General features: G+C 34.3%; 1 protein-coding gene and 3 long non-coding RNA genes across 4 annotated transcripts; all 4 read right to left on the bottom strand.

Moving 5' to 3' along the window:
* Positions 1–3,420: 3,420 nt before the first annotated feature.
* On the bottom strand, positions 3,421–4,974 carry LOC146746672 (uncharacterized). Its single transcript, XM_085498286.1, has 3 exons — positions 4,890–4,974; positions 4,079–4,210; positions 3,421–3,575 (listed from the first exon to the last, which is right to left on the bottom strand). The coding sequence occupies exons 1-3, from the start codon at positions 4,972–4,974 to the stop codon at positions 3,421–3,423; spliced, it is 372 nt and encodes a 123-aa protein (XP_085354412.1).
* Positions 4,975–5,071: 97 nt separating this feature from the next.
* On the bottom strand, positions 5,072–5,572 carry LOC146746671 (uncharacterized). The gene is made up of 2 exons (XR_014929170.1): positions 5,417–5,572; positions 5,072–5,129 (listed from the first exon to the last, which is right to left on the bottom strand). It is a non-coding gene; the product is annotated as an uncharacterized LOC146746671 (long non-coding RNA).
* Positions 5,573–5,576: 4 nt separating this feature from the next.
* Positions 5,577–6,279, bottom strand: LOC146746670 (uncharacterized). Its single transcript, XR_014929171.1, has 2 exons — positions 6,233–6,279; positions 5,577–5,673 (listed from the first exon to the last, which is right to left on the bottom strand). It is a non-coding gene; the product is annotated as an uncharacterized LOC146746670 (long non-coding RNA).
* A 2,265-nt stretch (positions 6,280–8,544) lies between these two features.
* Positions 8,545–9,034, bottom strand: LOC100378528 (uncharacterized). The gene is made up of 2 exons (XR_013421346.2): positions 8,863–9,034; positions 8,545–8,638 (listed from the first exon to the last, which is right to left on the bottom strand). It is a non-coding gene; the product is annotated as an uncharacterized LOC100378528 (long non-coding RNA).
* Between the last annotated feature and the right edge of the window lie 15,392 nt (positions 9,035–24,426).

Raw genomic sequence — 24,426 nt, 5'->3', positions numbered from 1 at the left:
GTCATATTACAAAAAAAGGGACACAACAACCAATGTTGAATTTGTGAATCTGTGTTCTTATTTTCAAAAATATGCTATGCCTTTCATTTGATACATGCTTATATCATATATTCATGGAAGTTTCATAATACCTGTAGGGGAGAAACTTTTAGGCCTGTTTACAAGCGAGTTGGAGATTTCCGAGGCCATTTCACAGGAGCAAGTTTGGCCATATTGAGTGCTACATGCACAGATAAAGTACAGAAGATTATTTTAAACACCTTGCATTTAGAAGCCAAAGAAGTTTTTACAATAGCTAGGCATCCTGACAGGTAAATAACTACAATATTACATAATGTTGATCTTTATTTTAGAATAGTTAAAATGTTTAATGGAAGAAAATGTCATTTTATATAGGCCTAATATTTATTTATCAATGAAGAGTCAGCCAGGAATGAAGTTTTTAGAGGATGTTAGGTGGTATATTGATGAAATTAAAGTAATGGGGAAAAATGCAAGAAAAGCAATTATATACATGAGGTCTGTATTTTTAATTAATCTATGTTGCATATAATCAAATATTCGGTAACAAAAGATAAAAGTTTCTCTCATGAACAAATTTTTATTAGTCTTTGAAGTAAATATTTTTGTAAACTAATTAATTTTATGCTAATAAATGTTTTGTTTTCACATATATTATTGCATGCTTGTTCTTTTGTTATGTTTCTGTATATACATTTACACTGTAATTGGAGTAAAAAAAAATAATTACATGTTCTGACACTATTGGAAATGTACTGCATTGTCACTCTGCACAAAACCATGAACATTTTTACAAAAAAATAAATTAACTTGGAGGTTTCCTGTTAAGACTATAGCACAATTAGACGCCATTTGAAAGACAAAACTTTTTAAGAGTTTATTTTATCCGTACATGATTTACTTATAAACTACAAACACAGTGTAATCAAAATATTAACTTTGAAGTTTTATTTGTTTATTAACCTGGAATTTGTTTTACATGTATATTGCTGCATCAGTAAATACTGTAAAATACTTAAATTTAGCTGGAATTAATTCTCCCTGAAAAGACTTTTTGGATGTTTTGTATGGCATTTTTTTCACTGATTTTTGGTGATTTGAATGTAAAATAAAGGAAAAAAAGGTATATTCACTGAATCACTCCTTCAGCGGAAATAGTGAAAATTAAATCCAACCGAAAATAAAGTATTTTACAGTATACTGATAAGTGTGGCATTAACAGGCTAAAATATAATGTATAGCCCTTAATTGCCAGAGTGGGTATTCACAATATGGACTAGACCAGGTCTAAATATTTCATCTTCTGTTTACCTCCTCTCAGCGAATTATACATGTCTATTATCAGAAATTAAAAATAACTTTATTAGAAGTACATCATCAGTAGAAGTACATCCAAAATGATATTTTTTGTAAAACTTGATCACTTAAAGGGCAATACTAGTCATCATACTGTGCTTGAGCAAGGTCAAACTCCATGCAGTTTGTTGACAACACACCCCATGATGCAATGTTTACATTAGCAATACAAATACAACTGTGACTGAAAGAGAGCTTCCATAAAGTTAAAGAAATAAGGGAAATTTGCTTGCTTGGTTCAATTTTTGTAAGAAAAGTGATGTGTTAACGGTAAATCATAAATTGTTTATTAACACAAACGATGCACATGAGCAGTGCGATGACTATCACTTTTTAATTAAAGTATGACGTTTTGATTTCATAGTATTACATGGTTACAATGTATTATATAAACAAATGTTCTACTAATAGGCTACTAACAGTATAAATTAATTTAATGTCAAATTTAACACTACTGTGTTGTCAATACAATTTCCAGAACTCAAACCCAAACTGGTAGACAGTGGAGTAATATCATGAATTACTTGGGCAACCATGCATACATTGACCAGAAAAAAAAATGTAAGATGTAGAATGGTCGATGTCTTTCATGCCAATGTGGAATTAGAGGACCAGAAAAGAGTACTGGAGAACTTTGCTCTATCAGACAGCACAATCAGATGCGTTGTTGCTATTGTTGCATTTGGCATGGGGATCAATATCCCAGATGTCGATTTGGTACTGCACTGGGGAGGGAGCAATAATATTTTGCAATATTGGCAAGAAGTTGGGCGATGTGGGAGAGATGTCACAAGGAAGGGTGAGGCTTACTGTTATGCAGTTAAAACCGATATTGTAAGGTGTGACGAAGACATGAAGAAACTTTGCAATAACTTGAATACAGGCAAAATGAAGTGTCTCCGAATTGCAATTCTTGAAGAGCTGACAATACCTGAAATGGATGCAGAATACCTGAAGGGTCTCACTAATCGAGATAGGTGTACACAAGCATGTCATCACTGTGTATGTTGCTGCATCTGTAGAGGAGCCTGTCCATGCCAAAATGTATCAGCTGGAGTATAGCCATACAACCCCTTCACACTAATCCAAACTTCATTACAACATATATTGCCCACATGCATTATCTAATATTGATACATTTGAGTGTAATAATGACACTGATTTGCAGAAATAAACAACTCAACTTTCCATCTTTTTCAAAACATATTGTAAGGTCTGAACATTGCTACCCAAATCTGCATATTTATCATTCTTGTAGAAGAATGGCAGGACTTACAATGGGCCATACTAGTTTATATCTGCACCCTTTGTTGATGAGGCAGAATTTTCCAAAACTATTATGGGAAAAATATTTCATAATTCAGGTTGTATACTTGTTTGATAAAAGAGACCAGGAAATCTTATGTATGGAAACAACTATCAAGGTGACACAAATGAACTCCCTAACACTTCAAGGATTATACTTTTGGATTTCCATCATATCATATGGTGAATTGTGATTTGGAAATATAACTATGCATGAAGGGATGCAGATATAAACTGGAATGACCCAATACTGTGTAATACTTTATTTTCACGTAATTTTATTTTTAAGCCATAATACAAAACAGTAAAAATCTAATATCAACACTTAATGTCTAAAAACTGTCTTTCCTATACTTTACATTATGTCTAGATATAAATAAAACATATGTACACTTGTCAACAAATGTTGTGATAATATTCATGAAAAACATATATAGAATATCATGGAAACAAAGTATGTATTGGTGGCAAAATGCAGTGACCATTTTGGCAAATTGCTAGCCTTCCCCACATATATTTTGGCGCTATTTATTGTAATTGATGTTACTCAGTTGGGAGACAACTTCTTTCAGCATCTAAATTTGTAGAATATTTGTGCAATCTGGTTCTTAATTTCTGTGGCATTTCTATTGTGATTTTGTTTTCAAAGTCAGGAAAATCTTTATGCCGCCTGCCATCCACTACATCAAAAAGACCATCATGTCTGTATGTTAAAATAAATTTCCTAACATCATCTACCTAAGATTCTTTGGATGCTCTTGTCCTTGAAATATGAATGTCAATGACCTTAGAAAAATAGGCTTGGTCCATCTTAGAGCCCAGATTCCCGACCAATTGACTGGTATGTGCAACTTGAGAATCACTGTACTGTCCATGTGTGTGCTTCAAGTTATCTGAAAAAATATAAAAGCAAATTTAGTGTGTGCTTTCTGTCTGCAGAAATACTTTTAACCAAATTGTATGTACATGTACACTGTAAAACATGTCTTTTTAGCAAGCATGATATATTGGCTGATTTAGCTAAGCTGTTATGTAGTTAATGTAATTATACAGTTCATGACTCAATTGGGTTTATGGCTATTGAAAAGACATCTAAAGATGTATTTAACACATAAAAGACAAATACGGTATGTAGATAATTCAAAGTGTTGTACAGGATCTTTAGGGTGACAATTAGATCTGGTGATATTAAAAAGCTGATTAGTATATTCATTGTTTAGGTTAATTTTAGAACTGTATGTTGGGCTAAAACAAAATGTACCTATACTTTGTTTGGTTGTGCTCCAAATAGCTCATTAATTGCTTGACCATGTATAATTATTCATTTCAAATTGCATTATGTATCCCATTTCATGCAAGATCTGTTAAGAGTTTAACTTTAGTCAGAGAGACTTACCTTTGAATTCATTATTTAGGAATTCATTTACCAAATCTAATGGAATATTATGTCCAGCTCCACCTGTCAAATTTGCAGTCCTGTTATACTTTAGTTCATGGCTAATTCTTTGTGTCATCCAACCATTTATGCCTATAAATGTGATTTTATATTGTCTTAATAACTTTGCATGTGTGGTTATTTATTTGCCCATGATGATTAACTGTAAAAACTAGCACCATAGTGCATGATCTCTTATAAAAAACCAATCTACTCTTAATCAGAGTATCTGTAAATCTTGCATAGTAAAAGCTTATGTTTTACTGTACATATTTGGAGACATTATTGGGGCAGTGGTACCAGTACTAGCACTCTCAGAATTGTATTGAAAATAAAAGACAATTTAATGTAAAATTTTGTTCAATTATTCACACCAACATTTTTTTCAAACTTGAAACATGAAGAAAACTATTATTTGGACAGGTAAAAATGTTCTTCTCTGCAACGTTGTGCTTTGCCAATTATGGGTGTCTGGGTTTATACAAGCTTTCAGATTTTGTCTGTAGTGGTGATAATAGTGAGAGATACCTTGTGATGGAGACTTTTGACTTGCAACTATTACCGTATTTCCTCTATTAGAAGAGCATCTCCAATTGTAAGCCAACAGTTGCATTGATTGTATACTGATTTATTAAATTGTATGATTTATCAAATTATCACCTTATCAGTACCTCTGTCATTTACACTAGTACCGGTAGGTGCTATTAATAGAGCAAATACAGTAATTATGTATGCACTTAATCATGTTATAATTATAGCAACATATCATTACCTGCCAATAATCTGTGCCCAAGTATAAGATACTTGTAGTGATTGTTTGACCAAAAATCAATCATATTGATTCTCCAAGTCCGCATCATTGCTTCACCATCATTTTCTCTTTCCGAATCGTTTTCACAGAAATACTTCAAACCTTTCCAGGTCAATGCAGTGGTGTACTCTGCAATGTGATCCTTTTTATCTGATGCTTCTTTATACTTGTAACAGGCAACTGAACAATACCAGTCATCAACTAGATAATACAATTTTGTCAGATGAACAAAATGTAATAGCTGTGTGGCTGTCTGTTACAAGTTTGTCTATAGGTTAGCAAACATAATTAAAGTACAAATTTAAAACACTTCTTCATTTGAATGTAAGCAAGCAAATACACTGCAGCTACCAATTTATATTTACATAATGACAACAAGTTCTGAATCATACAGCTTATCTGTATTCTTAAATAAATATACATGAGAAGGTAATTATATAGTCTACAAAAGAAAGTGTCTATGGGCTTGATGAATGTATATATATTACCTGGCAACTCAACTAATCCTTTGCAGTCAACATGAAAACGTTCACCATTCAGACAGTTATTACCGGCCATACATTTAACAACTTCTATACCAGGTTGATACACCTTACAACAAAATGAAACACTTTTTTCACAGTCTGGTGAACACCACCACTCTTCATCTTATCTTCTTCTAAATTTACACATTCAATGTGGTACCACCTTCCTAATGCACAACTTTTGCCAGCGGAACATTCAATCCAGGTTTCACAATCCACACCTTTTTTAAAACAAAAATTTAAACATAAATACTTGTGACACCTTACTTTGACATATACAAAAGATAATGAATAACATGAATAACCCAATACATAACCCCACAAAATTATGTTTTTGTGTTAACACAACACACTATAGCAGTAGTACAAGCCCTTTAAAGCAGAGTGAAAAAAAATCATTTTAAAAACATGATGTTGGTACACACGTTTATTTTTTATATTTTATCTCACTTTTTGACTACTTTTAGCTTTGATGTTAATTTCTGAGTAAAAAATGAAAATTAATCATTCACACTGTGACCAGAAACACTATAGTTATTATTATGTTTTTGTGCACTTGATGAAGATTACTAAGAAAATTATTAGTAAGTAAGCTTCATACAAATTCACTAGGTATAGAACCAAAAATTATTTTTTGGCAATTTCACGTTGGTTATAGTCCAATTTAACACACATACTGACTACCACCCGATATTGTTAGTGGCCAGGAGAAAAAATGAATTTGGAAATTTACAGAAAGTCTTGTGATTGAGAAAATTGTGACATAAATTTATAGAATACCTTCATCTGGGTCACATATGCAGAATACTCTTGCATCTTCTTCATCATCACTATTAGCAGCTTGTGAAATAGAACAAGTATCTATAACGGGCCACACATGTGTAACTACATTCTTTGATACAGTCTGTAGGTATTGTTGTCTCAACTCTTTCCTTTCTTCACAAGGAGAATTTGCAGGTTTGTCATCAATATCATCTAATCCCAACAGTTTGATGCAAAGCAGTGACACCAATCCCTCAGTAGTGAATGTTAATAAATCTGTCACTTCATTCATGTTATCCATTACTTTGGTTTTCACATTTTTGTGTTTAAAAACAGTCTTTATATTGTATAAAGTGCCTTTACTGCCAGCACTTTTAGCATTATACATCTTATCCATGATGTCCTAGAAAATATAAAGTTTTACTAATTACTACAATACCATTAAGATATAAACTTTGTATCTAAGGAAATTATGATACTGATCACCAAGTTGTGTAGTATTATTCATACAATAAATTACACGAATCAAGATGCACATGACTGTATAGTTCCATACATTTATGCCTGCAACTAGAATATAAAATGCTGTTGTTTAACTCAGTTAGAGAAGCACTTTTAATACAGCAAAATGCAATATGTACTAATAATACCAATGACATAAGAGCAGAGGTAGATTCTTACTTGTAATACAATGCCACGTCTATGAAACTCCTGTGGAGCCGGTTCAAGTCCAGCTAGCCTATTAGCTGGGTCTTCACTAGCAGCCATAGATATGCGGGCATCAATCATTCTTTCAACTGACTGTTGATCACCATTACACAGTATAGTATATGGGGTTCCATCTGGCTGCATTGGCACATACTTTTTCAGGTGTTTCATTATTGCAAGCACCCCTTTGCTACTCCCTGGGTTTTCTTGCACTACTCCTAAATTTATCTGTTTACAATGATAAAGAAAGAATACATCATTGCTTTATCCTATATCATAATTTCACATGCTTATAATGCAGAATACTTGCACATGCACACATGTTAAGAATATGATATTATCTAGATATTAATTTACATACACCTGGTATTTAGGGACAGGCTTAACTTACCACTTTACTTTTCTTCTTAGATAACTCAGACTGTTCATGAATAATATGTTCCACTACACAATCAGAATAATAGCTCTTAAAATGTGTGAGATGTTTGCAGATTATCCTTGAAACAACAACTCCCATACGTTTTTCAAGGGCATCCCAATCCTCTTGAGAGGGAAGGAAATAATTCAATGGAATTGTTGTAGCCAGCTCTCGTTTTTCATCATTTAAATGCATAGCAGGTACTCTGTTCTGTGTAGCAAAACACATCGCCCACATTAAAAATTTGTTCTGTTTAGACGATGTATGATACCGAGATAAACTTAGTTTCTGGACATTGTCCCAGCACAGACTGTATCCAGGACCTGAAAATATAATGAAAACAGACAAGTGGGTAAACATTATGAAAGGCTACTGCTGCAGGTGCAAGTTCAACTGGTAGCAAACTGCCATCTCCATGGAGCCATACATTTCCTATGTTATGTCAATCAAATGACCATGCATTTTACTGGTCCTGGTCTAAAGTACAAATAATATAATTTGTTGCAGATAACAATGAATTTGAATATGAGTATGCATGCTTGGTGGTTCATAGTAATAGCATAATTGTCACAATAAACTAGGGCTGCATGGGTATGAAACTATAACATATACTGATCATTTTTATAATTGAGGGCTTTACAGAATATGTAAATGCTGCAAAACCCAATACAAAATGAAGGAAAAACTAATTTACAACAATGTTAATTTTCTCTTTAGTGCAAAACACTATATATAACTTACATTCATTCATTCAATGGTTGAATTCCACCATCACCTGTGTCTGGTCCAAAGAGAGAACGTCTGTAACTAACACCACCCTCCTCTGTAGATTTATCATCACTGCTTGCAGAAGTAATGGAAATTTCACTTTCACTGGCACTACAATCACTTTCACTGCTAGTAGTAGGACTAGTCATTAACTCTTGAAGAGGAATGGTAGTTACACCATCCGTTGTATGAACATTAGGCCTACTGTCCATATTATCAAATGCAACATCTATGTCACCATCATCACTACTGATATTAGGAGCATCATCTCTTAGTTCTTCCTGTCAAAATATGTATTTAAAATGACTTTTAACATACACTTTTATTGTTAATAGTATTCACATTGACATTCATTGTATCCATTATCTATCCACCACCAATAGCTATGCAAATAAATTCTTATACGTTACCTCTATCTTGCTTTTCATGTCATACATTTCTTTGTCAAAGTTTTTTCTCATTCTGTCTATTGTGCCACGTGTTCCATTTACGCCCAAACAAATACCAACATGCTGGAAGCACTTGAAAAGCTGCATAATTGAAAAAAATAACATAATCTAAAATAAAGTCAGTTGTTTAATAAAATTAGATTAGTAAATACTGTGGGCATACTGCATACTGATAAATAAAGCAGATAAATAATACAGATTGTGCAGAAGCCAGAGATTGACATGAAAATATAATTTAAAAGTCTGTGTATTTACAATGTCTAAACATTGGTTGGCATGAAATTATTGTTATGTATGTTCCATACCTTCTGACTACAGCCACTTTTATACATTTGAATGGAGTTAAATGCTTGTATTATATTAAATTTTCTTCTTTTTCTTAAATGTAGCAAATTGCACATAATCATTCCATATGCTGGAGTTAGTTTGCCACAGCTACCATCAGAACGACTACAAACACAAATATGAAATAAATGCCATTAATTCTTAAAATAATGCTAAAGCAGTTTTCTTTAAATATTATGCAATAAAGTAAGTGATAAATCCAATCAACACTCAATTGAATAACACCCTCTCCCAAATATGGTTTAAAAACTTTTGTTTTTCTAAACTGGCATACTTTATGTAAGTGATAATTCACACAACCTTGTTTTCTTTCCTGCGGCACATTTAATAAAATTTATACTGAAAAATTGTCATCTATAACAAACTTTACTTATGACTACGTTGGGTAGTTAAAGCTGCTCTGATGATACTGGTCAGCAGAGGTAGACCACAATTGACCTCTTCAATTATTTTTTCTCATTGAAAAGACTCGCATGTCTCTTTAGAAAGTGTCATTGGTCTGCTTTTTTTAATGTAATTACCAACTTCCTTCCTTACCTATAATAATTTTCAGTCAAAGAAGTTTAAATATTTTAAAAAGAAACATTAAATATCAAACATTTTCCTTGCATTATATTACTGGAAATGACATTTAAAATACTGTATACAACTAGTTGTTTGATTATGCAGTAATCTGAGGTTAACCATTAGGAGCATCATCTTGCATTAATTAGTAACATCTCTACTTAGATGATTATTTCCACAATGTTTGCTAACTTTGTGTCCTTGGCTTGTTTTAGCACAAATGCCAGTCATCATTGTCTGACCTCTAAACCATGTGATGTTTACAATTCCTTTGTTTTATGCCTAACTGCCAATCAGATTTGTTCTAGCTTTATTATTCTCATAAATAAAAGTGTGTTGAACCAAAGACAATTGGTTGAACACACCAAAAACAACAACTTTAAAACCTACCTTGTTGCTTATAACAGTAGCAATTTGTTTCCGTACACGAGCACTTCTGTGATACAGAATGCTAATAGCAGACTCATAATCATGTCTCTTAACAGCAAGAATGACTCTTTTCACAAATGTTAATTTCTGTTGAAAAAGAAGCTTTAATTAGGGTTATTGTAACATTTTTTTTTAAGATTTGAAACATGTGAAATTAGGTTTTTGCCATTCAATCAATGTTTGAGAGAAAGTAGTACAATAAATTGTGGCACTTTCCTTTCAAATAATGAATAGAGTATCAAACACTTTAAATAAATTATTTTATTTAACACAAGTATTTAATATAATACTAACCTTGTGGCCTAGGGGTGTCAGGTTTGTTTCATATACTTCATCCAGTGCATCCTTGACACACTCTACTTTACCAACTTGTTTCACAAGAGAATGTCTCTTATATCCTTTTGCCTTTACCTCAAATGCATTCCCACAGTTGATACACATAGACATGGTAATGGATATGGAGGTGTGGCAAACACTGGCTTGTGTGAGAAAATACCCACAATTCATTTTTATTATTATCATTTTTTTTTTCAAAATAAATAATTAAAATAATACAATTATTAATTTATATTATGTTATTTTATTTCTAATACCATGTTTCGATTTTTTTTTATACATTGCATATATATTTGTGATAGTTTTCATCCATAATATTCATTAAATCTCAACACAACTCCAATCGAGTGGCTTATTCGTGAAATTGCGAGACTATGACGCGCCGTGACGTCACAGGTCAAAATTTCCAAGATGGCTGACCTTGAAGCGTAAATAGTGGGTTTTCGCCGGTATTCGTCTGATCTTAGTAGATAGCGTCGGTAATTTAGAACATCCAAATCAGAATAGTTGTCAAATGTGTTTAGATAACGATCGATCATACACAGGTGAGCGTAGACAGCCAATTTTGCTAATAAAGTGTCAATAACCTGGCCGACACGGATTTGTGTCGTCCGGTATGGTAACTGACTACGTCTCGTACTGTAGATTTAGGGTTTCGCAATTACCAATAGACGACCGAATCAGACTACCGATGCAACAGAAAACGCCAAAAACGGACACCAGCGAAATCCAGAGCTACAGAACTGCAGCTAGTGCCATCCCCGCTAGCCGCCTCGAGTACACATTTACTTTACTATGTATGGCGTCAACGCCTAACCATGAACCATTATTAAAAAGGTCACCGACCTTTGTGAGGCCAGCCTCACGAAAATGTAAAAGATTCAAAGGTGTATTTTGAATTGAATGAATAACGAGTTGGTTAAAAAATAACGGCTCTTAAGCAACCTCGTGAAGCGTAGTAGGTCTGTCTTTTCTGATTGTTGGAAGGGAAGACCAGACTGTTAGCAAGTCAGAGTAAAACTGTGGTATATGAACATTGGGTGTTGGAATGTCAATAATAAATAACTGCTTATCATAGTTTAAATGGTTGAACTCTTTTAAAAAGTAATCTTTAAAAGCAAAACAAGCATGACTGACACTGGAGTGAGGTAACGTTGGATATACTGAATGCGAAAAGACGCAATGCGAGTAAGTGAATGTATCAGGCCGCGGCCGCCATCAGCTGCTGGTAGATAAACTGTCTCAGCAGGGACCCAGTGACGTCCCTGCCAGAAAAAATTCAGAAACAGTTTCTGTCTGTTTGGGTGGACTCGTGCACATGCAAGAGTGAAGTAGTTTTGACGCAATTAGTTGGTTTATTACTATAGTGCGCCCTCTATAGGTCATAGCAGGGGCGTAGCGTGACCACCAACCCAACTTGGCTTCAACGTTTCCTATAACACCGTCCCAGTTTTGAGCAACAAAAGTGTCGCTATTACCTAGATAGGTACCAAGAACTTTCAGCCCTTGATTATTCCACGCTATATTTAGTGGATTGTCAGTCCTATCCTTCCACTTGCCTACCCACAATCCTTTTGACTTGCCATAGTTTATACGAGAATTGCTGGCAGACTCGTACACACGTAACCAATGTTCAAGTTTGTTAAAATCACTGTTTTGAGTTAAAAAGAAACTAACGTCGTCTGCATAAGCAGACAGATTAGCAGGTTTGTGATTATTGTTATGCAAATAAACCCCATGTATTTCACTTTCAGTTCTTATTTTGTGTAAAAGTGGTTCAATGGCCAGCGTGTATAGCTGCCCAGACAGAGAACAGCCCTGACGAATACCACGTTGGAACAATACCGGACTGGTTATAGAGTTATTAACACGAATTAAACTTTCCGTGTTTGAGTAAATTAATTGCATATACTTAAAAAACTCGTCCCCATAGCCGAAAGCTTTGAGGGTTTTAAAAAGATAGTCATGGTTGATACGATCGAATGCCTTTTCCTGGTCCAGGGCAACGATCCCAAGTGGCAAGTTAGTGATGTTAGAATAATCGATGACGTCACGCACCAGATGGATGTTGTCGAAAATCTGTCGCCCTGGAACACAGTAAGTTTGGTCGGGGTGGATGATTTCAGGTAAAGTGGTTTTAAGCCTCATGGAGAGCGCTTTAGTAAGTATTTTGTAATCGGAGCAGAGCAAACTAACTGGTCTCCAGTTTTTCAACAAACTGTTGTCACCTTTTTTGGGAAGTAAAGTGATGACGGCGCGTCGACATGACAATGAAAGTTAACCGTCCTTAACTGAGGCGTTAAGGACATCGTGAAGATCCGGTCCCAACAATGACCAAAAATACCTGAAAAATTCACCAGGCAAACCGGCAATGCCAGGAGATGTACCTTTTGACAACAATTTAACAGCGGAAGTTAATTCATCAAAAGACAGAGGGGCGTCACACATGTCTTCAAGCGCTTTGTCAAGTTGGGGAAGTCCTTTGTGTAGACGAGCTTGACAGTCAGTTGACACGGGGTCAGGTAAGAACAGATTAGAATAAAAAAAATTTGGTGAGAGTGCGCATTTCAGCTAGAGACTCGGTAGTAGTAGCATTTGGTCGTTGTAAATGGGTCGAACCCTCCTGCCCTGTGCCATCGGGATAACAGTCACCCGTTTGACACATTTCTCGGTTCAAAATTAAACGATTACAAACGACGGTCACGAACAAGTAAACAATGAACAACCGTTTTTCAATAGCTGAGAAAAAAGAGGTAGGCGCATTGGTTTCATTCAGAATTTTATGGCGCGATCTAATGGCAGCCCCTTTTGATTCATTGTGTATTAAAGTTTGAAGTAATGCCTTTTTTTCATTTAATTGTGTTGTGAGTGCATCACTGGATGGATCAACTTGTTCAAGGGTGTGTATGTCATCACAAATATTTTGTTTTATGCGCTTATAGTTATTGCTGAGTTTCGTGCTGTATTGTTTTGTTAGTTCCTTTATTTTAAGTTTACCCATATTCCACCACATTTGAACGGAGTCAAAGCGACCCTTTTCCTTACGCCATACAACCAGAAGTCATTGAGGATATGGCAGTACTCTTCGTCATGCAGTAGACTAGTATTGAAGTGCCATATTGGGTTTCTGTTTGTGACGTCTTTGATTAGTATGCATATCGTAACAGGTGCGTGATCAGATAGGTTACAGTGAGTTTCTATTGTGCTACGTTTGATTTTGGGTGAGAAAGCTTTGGATATGTAAAACGTGTCTATGCGGGACTTGCTGTCATTTCTGACCTATGTATAGTCTCGCATGTTTGAGTTAAAATAGCGCCATGTATCAATAAGTTTAAAACGCGTGGCTATGTTAGATAACGACATAGCTGATTGTGCATGTGGTTCCGGGCTGCCAGCTCTGTCTAAGTCGGGGTTAAGGGTGCAGTTAAAATCACCGCCAATAATGATTGGATCTTGATTAAGATCATTGAGCGTTTTCTTAAGTATTTTAAAAAATTCAAGCCAAAACACCCCAACGGTGGGCGCATAGACATTTAGCAGGTGAACGAGCGACCCGTGTATCTCCAGATGTACGTGAAGCAAACGCCCGGAAAAACACTAGCAACATTCAACACCTTGATGTTTTTATTGGTATTTTTATTGACTAAAATAGCCACACCAGCAGAGTGTGAGTTACCATAGCATGGGAAAATAACAACAGAGAAGCTCATGATGATTAGCATAATATAAAAAGTTAAAACAGTAATATATGGAGTATAAATTTTATTATACATGATGAGCAATTAAATTATACTGTATTGCAATAAAATAACTATTTTATATTTGCGACGTCGGTAGCTGGTGATGGTTGAATACCACGTTTTTTCTTTAGAATTCCTTCTTTTAAGGTGTCGCGGTTTTCGACCACGAAGGTAGGTCTTTTATTTTTCTGATATGTTTTATTATTTTAGTAGCAACCCGTTGAATGCGCACTTTTTCGTTGCTTGGTAGGTCCGGGGTTTTACGCACCTCATTGAGCGAGCGTGCTAGCAACCTTAGATCGAGACAAAGACGAGTGGCCACATCAATGATTTTTTTTAATTGAAAGATTCAACCAAGAAAATGTTTAAAGCTTCACGGGAAAGCAGTTTTACTTTCTCGCACGAGACAGAGAGCTCCATGGCTTCTGAAGATAAGATCGATAGTTCAGAACAGTCAGACACAACAGACTCCGCATCATCCCTGTCCTTAGACAGACCCACAGGGATATTGTGCTTTGTCGTTTCAAATGGGTCACATGACTCTCCTGGTAAAATAGGGGGAGTAAAGTGGTGGGTTAGTACCACCTCTTCATCATTTACATTAACATTTGTTGTTTTGATATCAGTTGACATTGTATTATTTGTATCGGTTTTGCTCGTACCAGGAGCGTGTGTTATCAAGTTTTCATTTTCATTAATGTCATTATCGTTTATAACCTTGTCACTCATTTCATTTTCTTCGTTTTTGTCGTTATTGTCACCATTATCATTTAATGTGTCACCCTTATCGTGATCCACATTTTCGGGTAGACTTTCAGTTTCCATAGTTTCATTATTGTCAACAGTTTATCAAGGGAGGGGCTATTTTCATCAATAACAGTGTGGCCAATAGGTAGAGGTTCGGGGTCGGGGTGTGTATCGGTATTTTGCACGGAATGCCCACGAACAGGGTCACCCGAAGATGACTGTTAGGTTGCTGTACAGTTTCGCATAATATGCCCCTTTTTAAACCACTTGTGGCACACGATCTTATCAGTAGACAAGTAAATTCTATATTGTCTCTCCTCAAATGTGACATTAATAACACCGTCAAGTTTATTACCATCACATAGCATATAAACTTGGCGGCGAAAAGATTTAACATGTTTCAACTCGGGTTGTTTACACCCGAGTGGAATTAAACGCAGACTACTCACGACACGGCCATACCGTGACAATTCAGTTTCGAGAACGTGATTGGGTATGAAGGGTGGTACACCCGAAAGAATCACTTTAGTGGCGGGTTTTATGAGTGGTTGTACGTGAATGAAGCAGTCTCCCACTGAGAGACCAGTAGTGCAAACAGTTTCAACAGCGTTGATCGAATCCAGAAAAATTATGACACTTCCGTGTGCACGAGAGGCAGCAATAATACAAGCAGGTTTGAGTATAGACGAAACACTGTTAACATAGGTTTCAATTGAAATCCCATCAATCGACTCACATTTGAGACCGTGTTTACGTGTCAACCCTGCAAAATGGTTGACACGTGTACCCGCCGTGGAGGCCGCAATCTTGGAAAGGCCCCACGACGAGCGAACTGAAAGTGAAAAACAAAATCAAACTAAAACACGGTAGACCTATACCGTAAAATCAAAATAAATAAGCGTACGTATGTAGTGAGTATTAACAAAAAAGATACTAGTAGTACAAAAATAGTAGTAACTTACTAACTATTTGAGGCAAAAAACAGTTCCAGTGTTTTGTTGTAGAGTATTTTAGACTGTGTTGGTTCAGTTTTGGAGTATACTAATTCAAGCTATAGGCTAAGCGGGTTTGATAATTCTGGGACGATTGGTCCAAATAGTTGTAAATATCATGTACAAAATATTTATTGCTGAGATCAAAGACAAATTAAAATATGTCTAGTATTCTTAGTTTCTGGAAAAGAGGAGCAGCATGAGAAAGTGAAGAGGCGTTCTATTTTTTTTCTGTAAGAGATATATTGGTTAAAGTTGAGTTGCATATGTATTACCCCAGATTTCGAGGTAATATGTAATGTGTGGAAGAAGTAAGGAGTTGTATAAGAGAATAAGGATATGTCTAGGTACAAAATGATGTGAAATCAATCGAATTTTTGGTGCAATAACTTTTATCAATGCGAGTTTTCCATGACATAGTTGTCGTCCAGACCTGGTTACTACATTCTGTTCTAACATAGCACTGTCATCACTGTCACTATTTTCATCTTCTTCACTGCTGTTGTTGCCTATTTCCTGGTCCACAATGTCTGATTCTGATGTCTGTAATGTAGGTGGTAGTGACGACAGGAGTGGAACTGGTGCCACTTATGTTGGTGGCAATGAAGATTTTGTTACTGGTGATACCAGTGGGGCTGATGCGTGTCATGTGGATGATAGTGATGATGTTGGTAGGCCCACATGTAGTGGTAGCAGGTGTAATAAGGATGTTGTTACTGGTGATAGCAGTGGGGCTGTGGTGTAGGTGGTAGTGATGATATTGTCACTAGTGATCGTATTGCGTCTAATACCACTTGTGTTGGTGGCAATGAGAATGTTGCTCCTGGTGATGGTCTGTTGCCAATGGTTTAGGTGGCAGTGTAGATGGATTGTCAGGTTTAAGTAACACCTGTTTTGCAATAATGGATACTTCTTTTAATTATATTTACACATATTTTAAACACAAGAGATTTGTTTGATTTTGTGATATATATTATTTTACATCTGTTAACAAAATACTTTCTATATGTATATTTTTATTTTAATATATTTTAAAAAATATTCAGTTTATGTATTTATTTTGTGTTCAATAAAAAAAAGGCGTAAAGTAAAAAACATGTGTCTCAATCTTTAAGAGAAAAATATACCGCCCTCTTCAGCCTTGATAAAAAATCCCTGTGGCTTTGGAAAATATGCTGACCCCCTCAGGAATAATAAATGGTCACTCCCTACTTGTAGTAACAATATCATATAACGCCTTAATTCATAACATCATGACTACGCAGCGATTCATTTTTTAAACCATTAGGTCTAGCTGCGTGAATATACACAGGACAGGAATTTCGGTTGCCTGAACTTTGAATCAATTTCTATTATTTTTTCAAACACGCACGTTTGGCAGTTACATTTTCTACTTGAATCTGCTCATATTTCGAATTACGTTTCCGGGTGTTCTAATTAAAAGCTAATCGGTGGAGCTCCGCGGTTACCGGGCCGAAACCACTGGTCGGATTTTGATCAACTCCCTAAGTCCAGGGTATTTTTAAGTCAAAAAATATTGCCTACATATACGATATCTAAATCTATACACAGTATAGAGGACGAGCATTTGAATATTTGTTGTTATGGCCTTTTAACTTTATTGTTTTTACGGAGCACTATCTGTACGTTTGCATCCTTACGAAGACAAAAACAAACCTCACCATTGAAATATTGCACTGGCACAGGTCGTATAGTTACAAGGAAGTGACAGCACTAAAAGCAGCGCCAGTAGATGGGTTCGAACTTGCAATTCATAGGTCACTGACAATTCAATATCAGTCGTCTGATAATGTTCTGTGTCACATTTAATGTGTGTATTTCGCAGTTTTTTTTTTCAGCAAAAATGTATATATGCTTATTAAGGCAATGTGCCACTTGTTATAGTACATAAAATATAAATGTTGTTTTGTTGGAGAGTGATGTGAGTGATGTATGGTAGATGTGATTTTGCATGGTGGATGTCTGCTCGAGGTGATACAATATATAACACATGATTATTCGGGAAATATCTCGATTTGTTGCCTGCTTTCAAACTATTTGTTATGACCATCAATAATATGGTCATGACCACAATCTCTTGGGCAGGCAACAAATTGTGATATTACCCTAACAATCATGTGTTCTTATTTAACTGTATCCTCGATGCATTTTAATAAACGACAATTTGTTTTAAATGTGTTTTTTATGTTTGTTTTACAGACTATATTAAATATAATTATAATTATAGAGAGAGTAATGGGGAATTAACCATTAAAGTCGATGACAGAAATGAAGTTGATCGATTACCATTGCAGTTCCAAGGCAAGCCTAAAAAACCTCGTGGATGGCTTGTTGGAAAGGTTCATGACGTGGTGGGTGAATTCCCTTCCTCTTTCGCGGATTTTTCTTTTTGGCAAGGATTGTCACCATTGCCTTCAGCTTCAAATGTATGTAACAGAAAAATCTTGAGAATTAACAATAATTACTTTTATTCATGTATGTGCTTTTTATAAAGAAGAGATGAATGTATATATAACGGTTTCATAAATGTATGGCAATCCTATGGCAATGACCACTAAGCCAATAAAAGTGTATTCTCTGGATTAGAATGGAATGCTTGGGTCTCCAAAGTAAATGTTTTATAAATATTTCACATTTTTCTTAAAAACATTAATGCCTTAAAGACTGAAATTGCGCTATATAATGAGCGAAATTGGGTATAATTTGTCAATTAACACCTCACTTACCAGGGGCATTACTGCTTAGTAGATACATTAAATGTACATCATTCTTAAAAGTAATCTTAACATAATATTAAAAAATATTGTTAAAAATGGATTATGATGTCCTTACAAACCTTAATTGTCTAACTATGATACATCAAATGTAACAAACATTTTGAGAATATTTTCCTTGTACGTTCTCAATACGTTTTTCTGTTGTATTTTTAATAATTTCCAGTGACAGTTATTTATCTATTTTTTTTTTCATTTTTCAGCAGTAAATGTACATTTACAGGTACAATATAAGAGCAGTTCATTTCTGTGTTTATTTCTACTTTTGCAATATCTTACTGTACAATAAATAGTTTACCTGTTTATTTGGTTAAAGGGAATGGTAATAACTTCAATACTGTATATGCTGCTTTTTTTCATTATATATATGATAAAATAAAATTGTTATCATACAATATGAAATAAAAATCAATGGTAGTTAAAGAAATATTTTACCAGAAATGATTTTTCACCCAAGATTTAGCTAGAAGAATTGGTATAATTTGATCTGCTACAGGCTCTTTCAAAGAGACGAAGATAAGAACCTCATCTATAAGAGGAACTAAGAATTTAATTTCTTTATTAATTTGTTTCAATAATTAAGTCAAGCAATTGAAATTGTTGACGATAACAGTATAGTTTAACCATAGACCTTAGAAAACAGGGACATGCCTTTCATGTAACCTTAGTTATAATTCTCTACCCAATTAACACCTTAGTGAAACTGACAATAAAGCTATGTCAACACCACTGTTAGATCCTCTCCTCCTCCCATAAGCCAAACATGGCTGCCAGGGTGTAGCTACACAACATGAGTCAACTTTGTGGTTAGAATATAATCAGAAAAAATACATTTGATTAAAACTGAATAGCCAAGTCCATTTTATTGATACAAGTGAAACTAACAATTGCAAAGTTTTTATTCCACTATGAAAACAGGAAAGGGAAATAAAAATGGTCAGTTTTCTCTACAAGAAAACAAAACTGCCTAAACGTAAACAATGACCTGTCAAAATTTGTGTCAAGTGGATTTTTCATCATATTTAGAAGAGATATAGCATAGTGCACCCGTTATACACTGACAAATGTGAATATTGGCACAGCATAACTTATCAAACATATAAAAAAGCGTAGAAAGGTAAGAACTAAAACTGTTTCAGATGTATACGTATATTTATTAATGGAATTATCTATACAGGAGATTATAACCCACGTTGCACACAGGAAAATAGATTTTCCTTTGTCTCAGAGAGAAGTTGCATGTCCCTGTTTTCTAAGGTCTATGGTTTAACTTACATAATTGATTAAAATATATTGTATTTAAATATCCTAATACATAAAAGTAATCAATATTTCATTTTTATTTGCATTGTACTGACTTATTTAAACCCGTTTTTCACATATAGTTTATAACTCTTTGAGTTAGGCAAAACAATTTTGTACTGGTATTGACAAAATTTGTCCAGTGTGTTAAGCTGTCTTCTTTAAAATTATTTAATGCTTGATGTGGATGTCAATAAATGTATTGATGAACATGTAATTTAGCAATTTAGTAGTAGGGTGCTGAAATATGTACGTTATATGTACTAACTGGTCATTTTACTTAACTAATTGTTTGTAAATCTAATTTCCAGAATTACACATATTTACTAGTCATTTTGTACACATATAAATGTATTTGACACATGATCTCATTAATTTTACACACAGATAATTTAAAGAGATACTCATGAGTATAAAAATCTGGATAAATTGCCCTGGCCATGTACCTTATATGTATTTACAGGAATAATTAAACATTTACCACTAACTGGATATTGTTTATAAAGATTTGAATGAATGCGAGCTCATTAATTATGCACATATCAAATTATAATGATTATGATATTAATGACAGGTATCACATTCTTTGATCTTGATATTATAAAATATAATATGGTCATGTGACCTTTATTATTATAACATCACGTATTAATTTAATAAAAATATTGATTTTCAAATGACATATTCAAAATATTCTTTTACTTCACCCAAAACACTAAGATTTGTCTTGAGCTGAGATACAATTTAGTCGGATAAATGTTATAGAAATTTCAGTATTCAGTTTGAATTAGTTTACACGAATTATAATTACGGTTATTGGTTAATTTGTTACGCGTGACATTTTCCAATGTGCAGTTTGAGCACACCTTCCATGTGCAGCTCCTTCAAAAATTCAAACTCCGATGGCATAGAATGCGAAGATCTTGTCTTCCTCGACCATTCGAGATCTTCGGTATAGTGATATGGTAGAAAGTTACCCTTTTCATCAGTATCAAACGGCCAGAAACCAAACAGATGCATTTCTTCGCAGTGTGTAAGCGCTAAACTGAACAACATCAACCCTGTAGAAAATATAGTGTTCTAATGAATCTATTGAAACGTACATACCAATTATTGTGGTTTGGGCAACATATGTGTAATATGGCTATGTTGTGAAGAAGTGGTCTCACATAACTGAAAAATTGGGCGACATTCGTCAAGACAGAAACACAAACACATTAAATATCCCTAATTGCTCAACATAAAGTAGCTGGCATGGCACGTATGCATACATAAATCGTAATAACTTTCTTTAATACATTTATCATTGGAATTAAAGTAACATTTCAGGGCTATACATGATTCAATATTGGCAGTTTGAAATCAAAAATAATTCAGAAGTAAGGCATGGATTGTGAGAGACAACTAATGTTGTATATACATAACGAGCATTCACATAACGACATGCAGCGGGAGATTCAACGCGCTAACCACTCCACAAACTGACCAAATACACCCCGACAGCGACTGTATATTATGTCAACTTTACATTCATTGGTACGTCCTGTGAGATTTATCACAACACTGATAAACCATGTTCGAAACTTAAGGTAGAGATGCAGTTTATCTGACAGGTATTTTAATTAGTTAATTAGAAAACCAAGATGACCTCCCTTGTCCACAAAACTATATATTTACGGAAAGCCTGCTGTATGAATTTTTAAACTTTGTTAGTATTTTTTGTTATGGACACTGTAGTTTGAAATATGCACAAAAATGTGCTTTTTTGGTCAAAAGTGATTTTAAAAAAATAGCTTCTAAACCATGCTTCTGTTTCCCGTCAAAATTGGTTTACGGGTACAGCTGTTTACTATGAAGAAATTGCCATCTTGAAAACTGTCTACCAGTTGTCAATTTTGCAGGGCAGCAGCTCCAATTTCACTACTTCAAGTTTATGCATAAATTAACACCCAGGCTAATTGTCTGTACGATTGTTGTAACACTGTTCAACCAACAACGGCGTTTTGAAGATAAACACATTGTCAATCATTTGTGAAAATTTCAAAACAAAAGGTCAAAGCGTCTAGGAGCTAGTTCTGGGATGTGCACTAAAAAGAAGCTGAGATAATTGCTAATTTGCATAACAATTCACTCAGTAAGAAGTTTGCTAATGCTCATAATTAAAATGGCTGTAACAGTTTCAAACTTAAATGTATTATGATTTTGTAAAAAGTTAAATAAAGTGCATAATATGGAGATCCCGTCATTTCTTGTTTTCACCATGTGTCTTTTTTATTATTTATGTACAGCCTTTAAAATCGTCTATCGAGTATGTTCCACTTTTCACAATTCTACAAAATGTTAACAGTCTATAGATAAAACTGTTTGGATAATAAAAAGCCAAAAAAAAAAATCACTCCCAAGTGCCCACGAACCTGCATCTCTACCTTAACCGCGAGTTGACAACATGTCTATATCAGCGATAGTTAACATACCTGAAGATACACTCTTATTGAATTTCCAAAGTTCTTTCAGTGAATACAAGTACGTATAATCGAGTAGAAAAACATTTAACGTGGTATTCTGTTTCACATGAGCATGGAAATCTGTGTAATTTCTAGTTCCACTGAACATTAGAATGCCTTGGTATTCATTCAAATCTTTATTAAATGCTGTTTAAATTACGGTTATAAATTAAATTAAAAAGCAGCAAGCGTTGTTGGTTATGTCTAAGCTTTATTGAATATGACACGTGATTAGTAAATAATTTAGGCCTACAACATCGATCAGTTAATAGATAATCTTCTATATTTAGTGCCATTCTGTTTGTGATTGCTATTGGCAGTGGCTTTATTCGGTAAATCCGACGAAGACTATCCCGTCTTTACTCAGACCGCACTATTTAATTTCCCGTATATATAACTGAACCATCTTAGAATTAAATTCAAGTTAATTCCAATGATACTTCCAAGCAAAGCATATCTCACACGAAAAGTATAACAACGTGGAGAAGTTTAACAATATATATATTATAAATTTGGAACATGTCATCTTTCCACAAGTATGTAAATTATTCGATAAACTAATTTCAATATATGATTTGTACAGTAAATCAAATAGCAGTATCCAAGTGAAACACATGAAACAGTAACATTACTACACTGCACAACCATATAGTCTCACCTGCGGCTAATCATACTTGGATTGAAAGTGGTAAAGTTTGTTTTCTTTCCTGCGTCATCAGTAAAGTTTCTAATAGAAGGAAGATTTGCCCTACAAAACAAAACAAATTTATGGTATGTTTAGTGAGTCATGAGCATTTTCCTATTTGATTAAATACAATACAAACATTTGAGTATAAAACACAACAAATCTGAAATCATTGAATATTTCTTCTCTATGATAAACACGTGTTTTTATTTTTGTTGTGTGCTGAGTGTTTTTGACGTGCGATGCTAGGTATACGATGCTAGGGATCTCCTTCCCAACCATAACAATGTTTCTGAATAATAACTATGTATAGCTACAACTATAAAAACTCATAGCAAAGCCGCAAATAGGTAAACAAAGTGATGACGTCATTCATAAATTAAATAATGCAGTAATTATAATCGCCTTCACCTGAGCACGTAATCAGCTCTGTCGATTTCTTCTCCACAGCCACTGTCTTTTAGAATACCTCCATTTCCAACAATACTACATCTTTTATACATGGTGCTATTTAAGTGGAATTTCTTCTGTGAACAGGGTAAACCAAAACAAATACAATGACATGTTATGATTTATGTTGGTCAGTTTTTGTATCTGAACTGATTCCTGACAAGATACTCAATATGTTTAGTCAACTTCCAAGAAATGACCCAGTGATAGGGTCAACCATATTAATGTAAAGTGAAAGTGACCTGGCAAGGCACATCAAATAGGAATGTTCTGAAATAGTTAGAAAGTTATATTTATATATATATATTACCTCAACATATGTAGGTAAATTGTCAGCATAAAATAACTACAGCTTGAACAATTGACCAGTTTGACTGACATGAATGCATTTTGAAATATCATAGCGGCTACTTGGGGTGGAAGTTACAAGCATTGTTTAATAATTGCATGGAAATATTATCTTCTATTAGATGAAATTCCAATAAATGAATTAATGCTACATGTATGTAATATAATAAAAACTCTGAGGTTAGGATATATTATATGATTTCCGGAATGTGCCACGTGATTGTAAACGCCCTTATTTGAAGTGAGTGTGCGATATTAAATCGAGTCATCTATACAATGATAAAATAATGCATACCACGAAATAATCAAGGAAGGCGCTCGATTCCAGCTCAGCTTTTGGAAAACACAACCCGGATACATGTTTGTGTAAAATGTTCCTGCAAAATACAGATCATATCATTGGAATTTAAAAATCATCACTACCCATAAGATTTTACAAATACTCAAGTATATAGTCAATCGTGTGTATTAAACTATTAACTACCTCATTTCATACAGGCGAGTTTTGTTGAATGTCCAATTTTTCACATCTCGGATAGCATTTTGTTTTATCTTCCGACTAACCTTGCTGTGTTTGCTAGAATAAAACGAAAGTATTACTATTCCATGTATATTAATTACGCCAAAAAAAC

The sequence above is a fragment of the Saccoglossus kowalevskii genome, chromosome 4, assembly GCF_978046115.1.
Source record: "Saccoglossus kowalevskii chromosome 4, keSacKowa6.1, whole genome shotgun sequence".
NCBI lineage: Eukaryota > Metazoa > Hemichordata > Enteropneusta > Harrimaniidae > Saccoglossus > Saccoglossus kowalevskii.
Note: the sequence above shows the minus strand (reverse complement) of the source record. Positions and strands in the feature narration are given on the sequence as shown.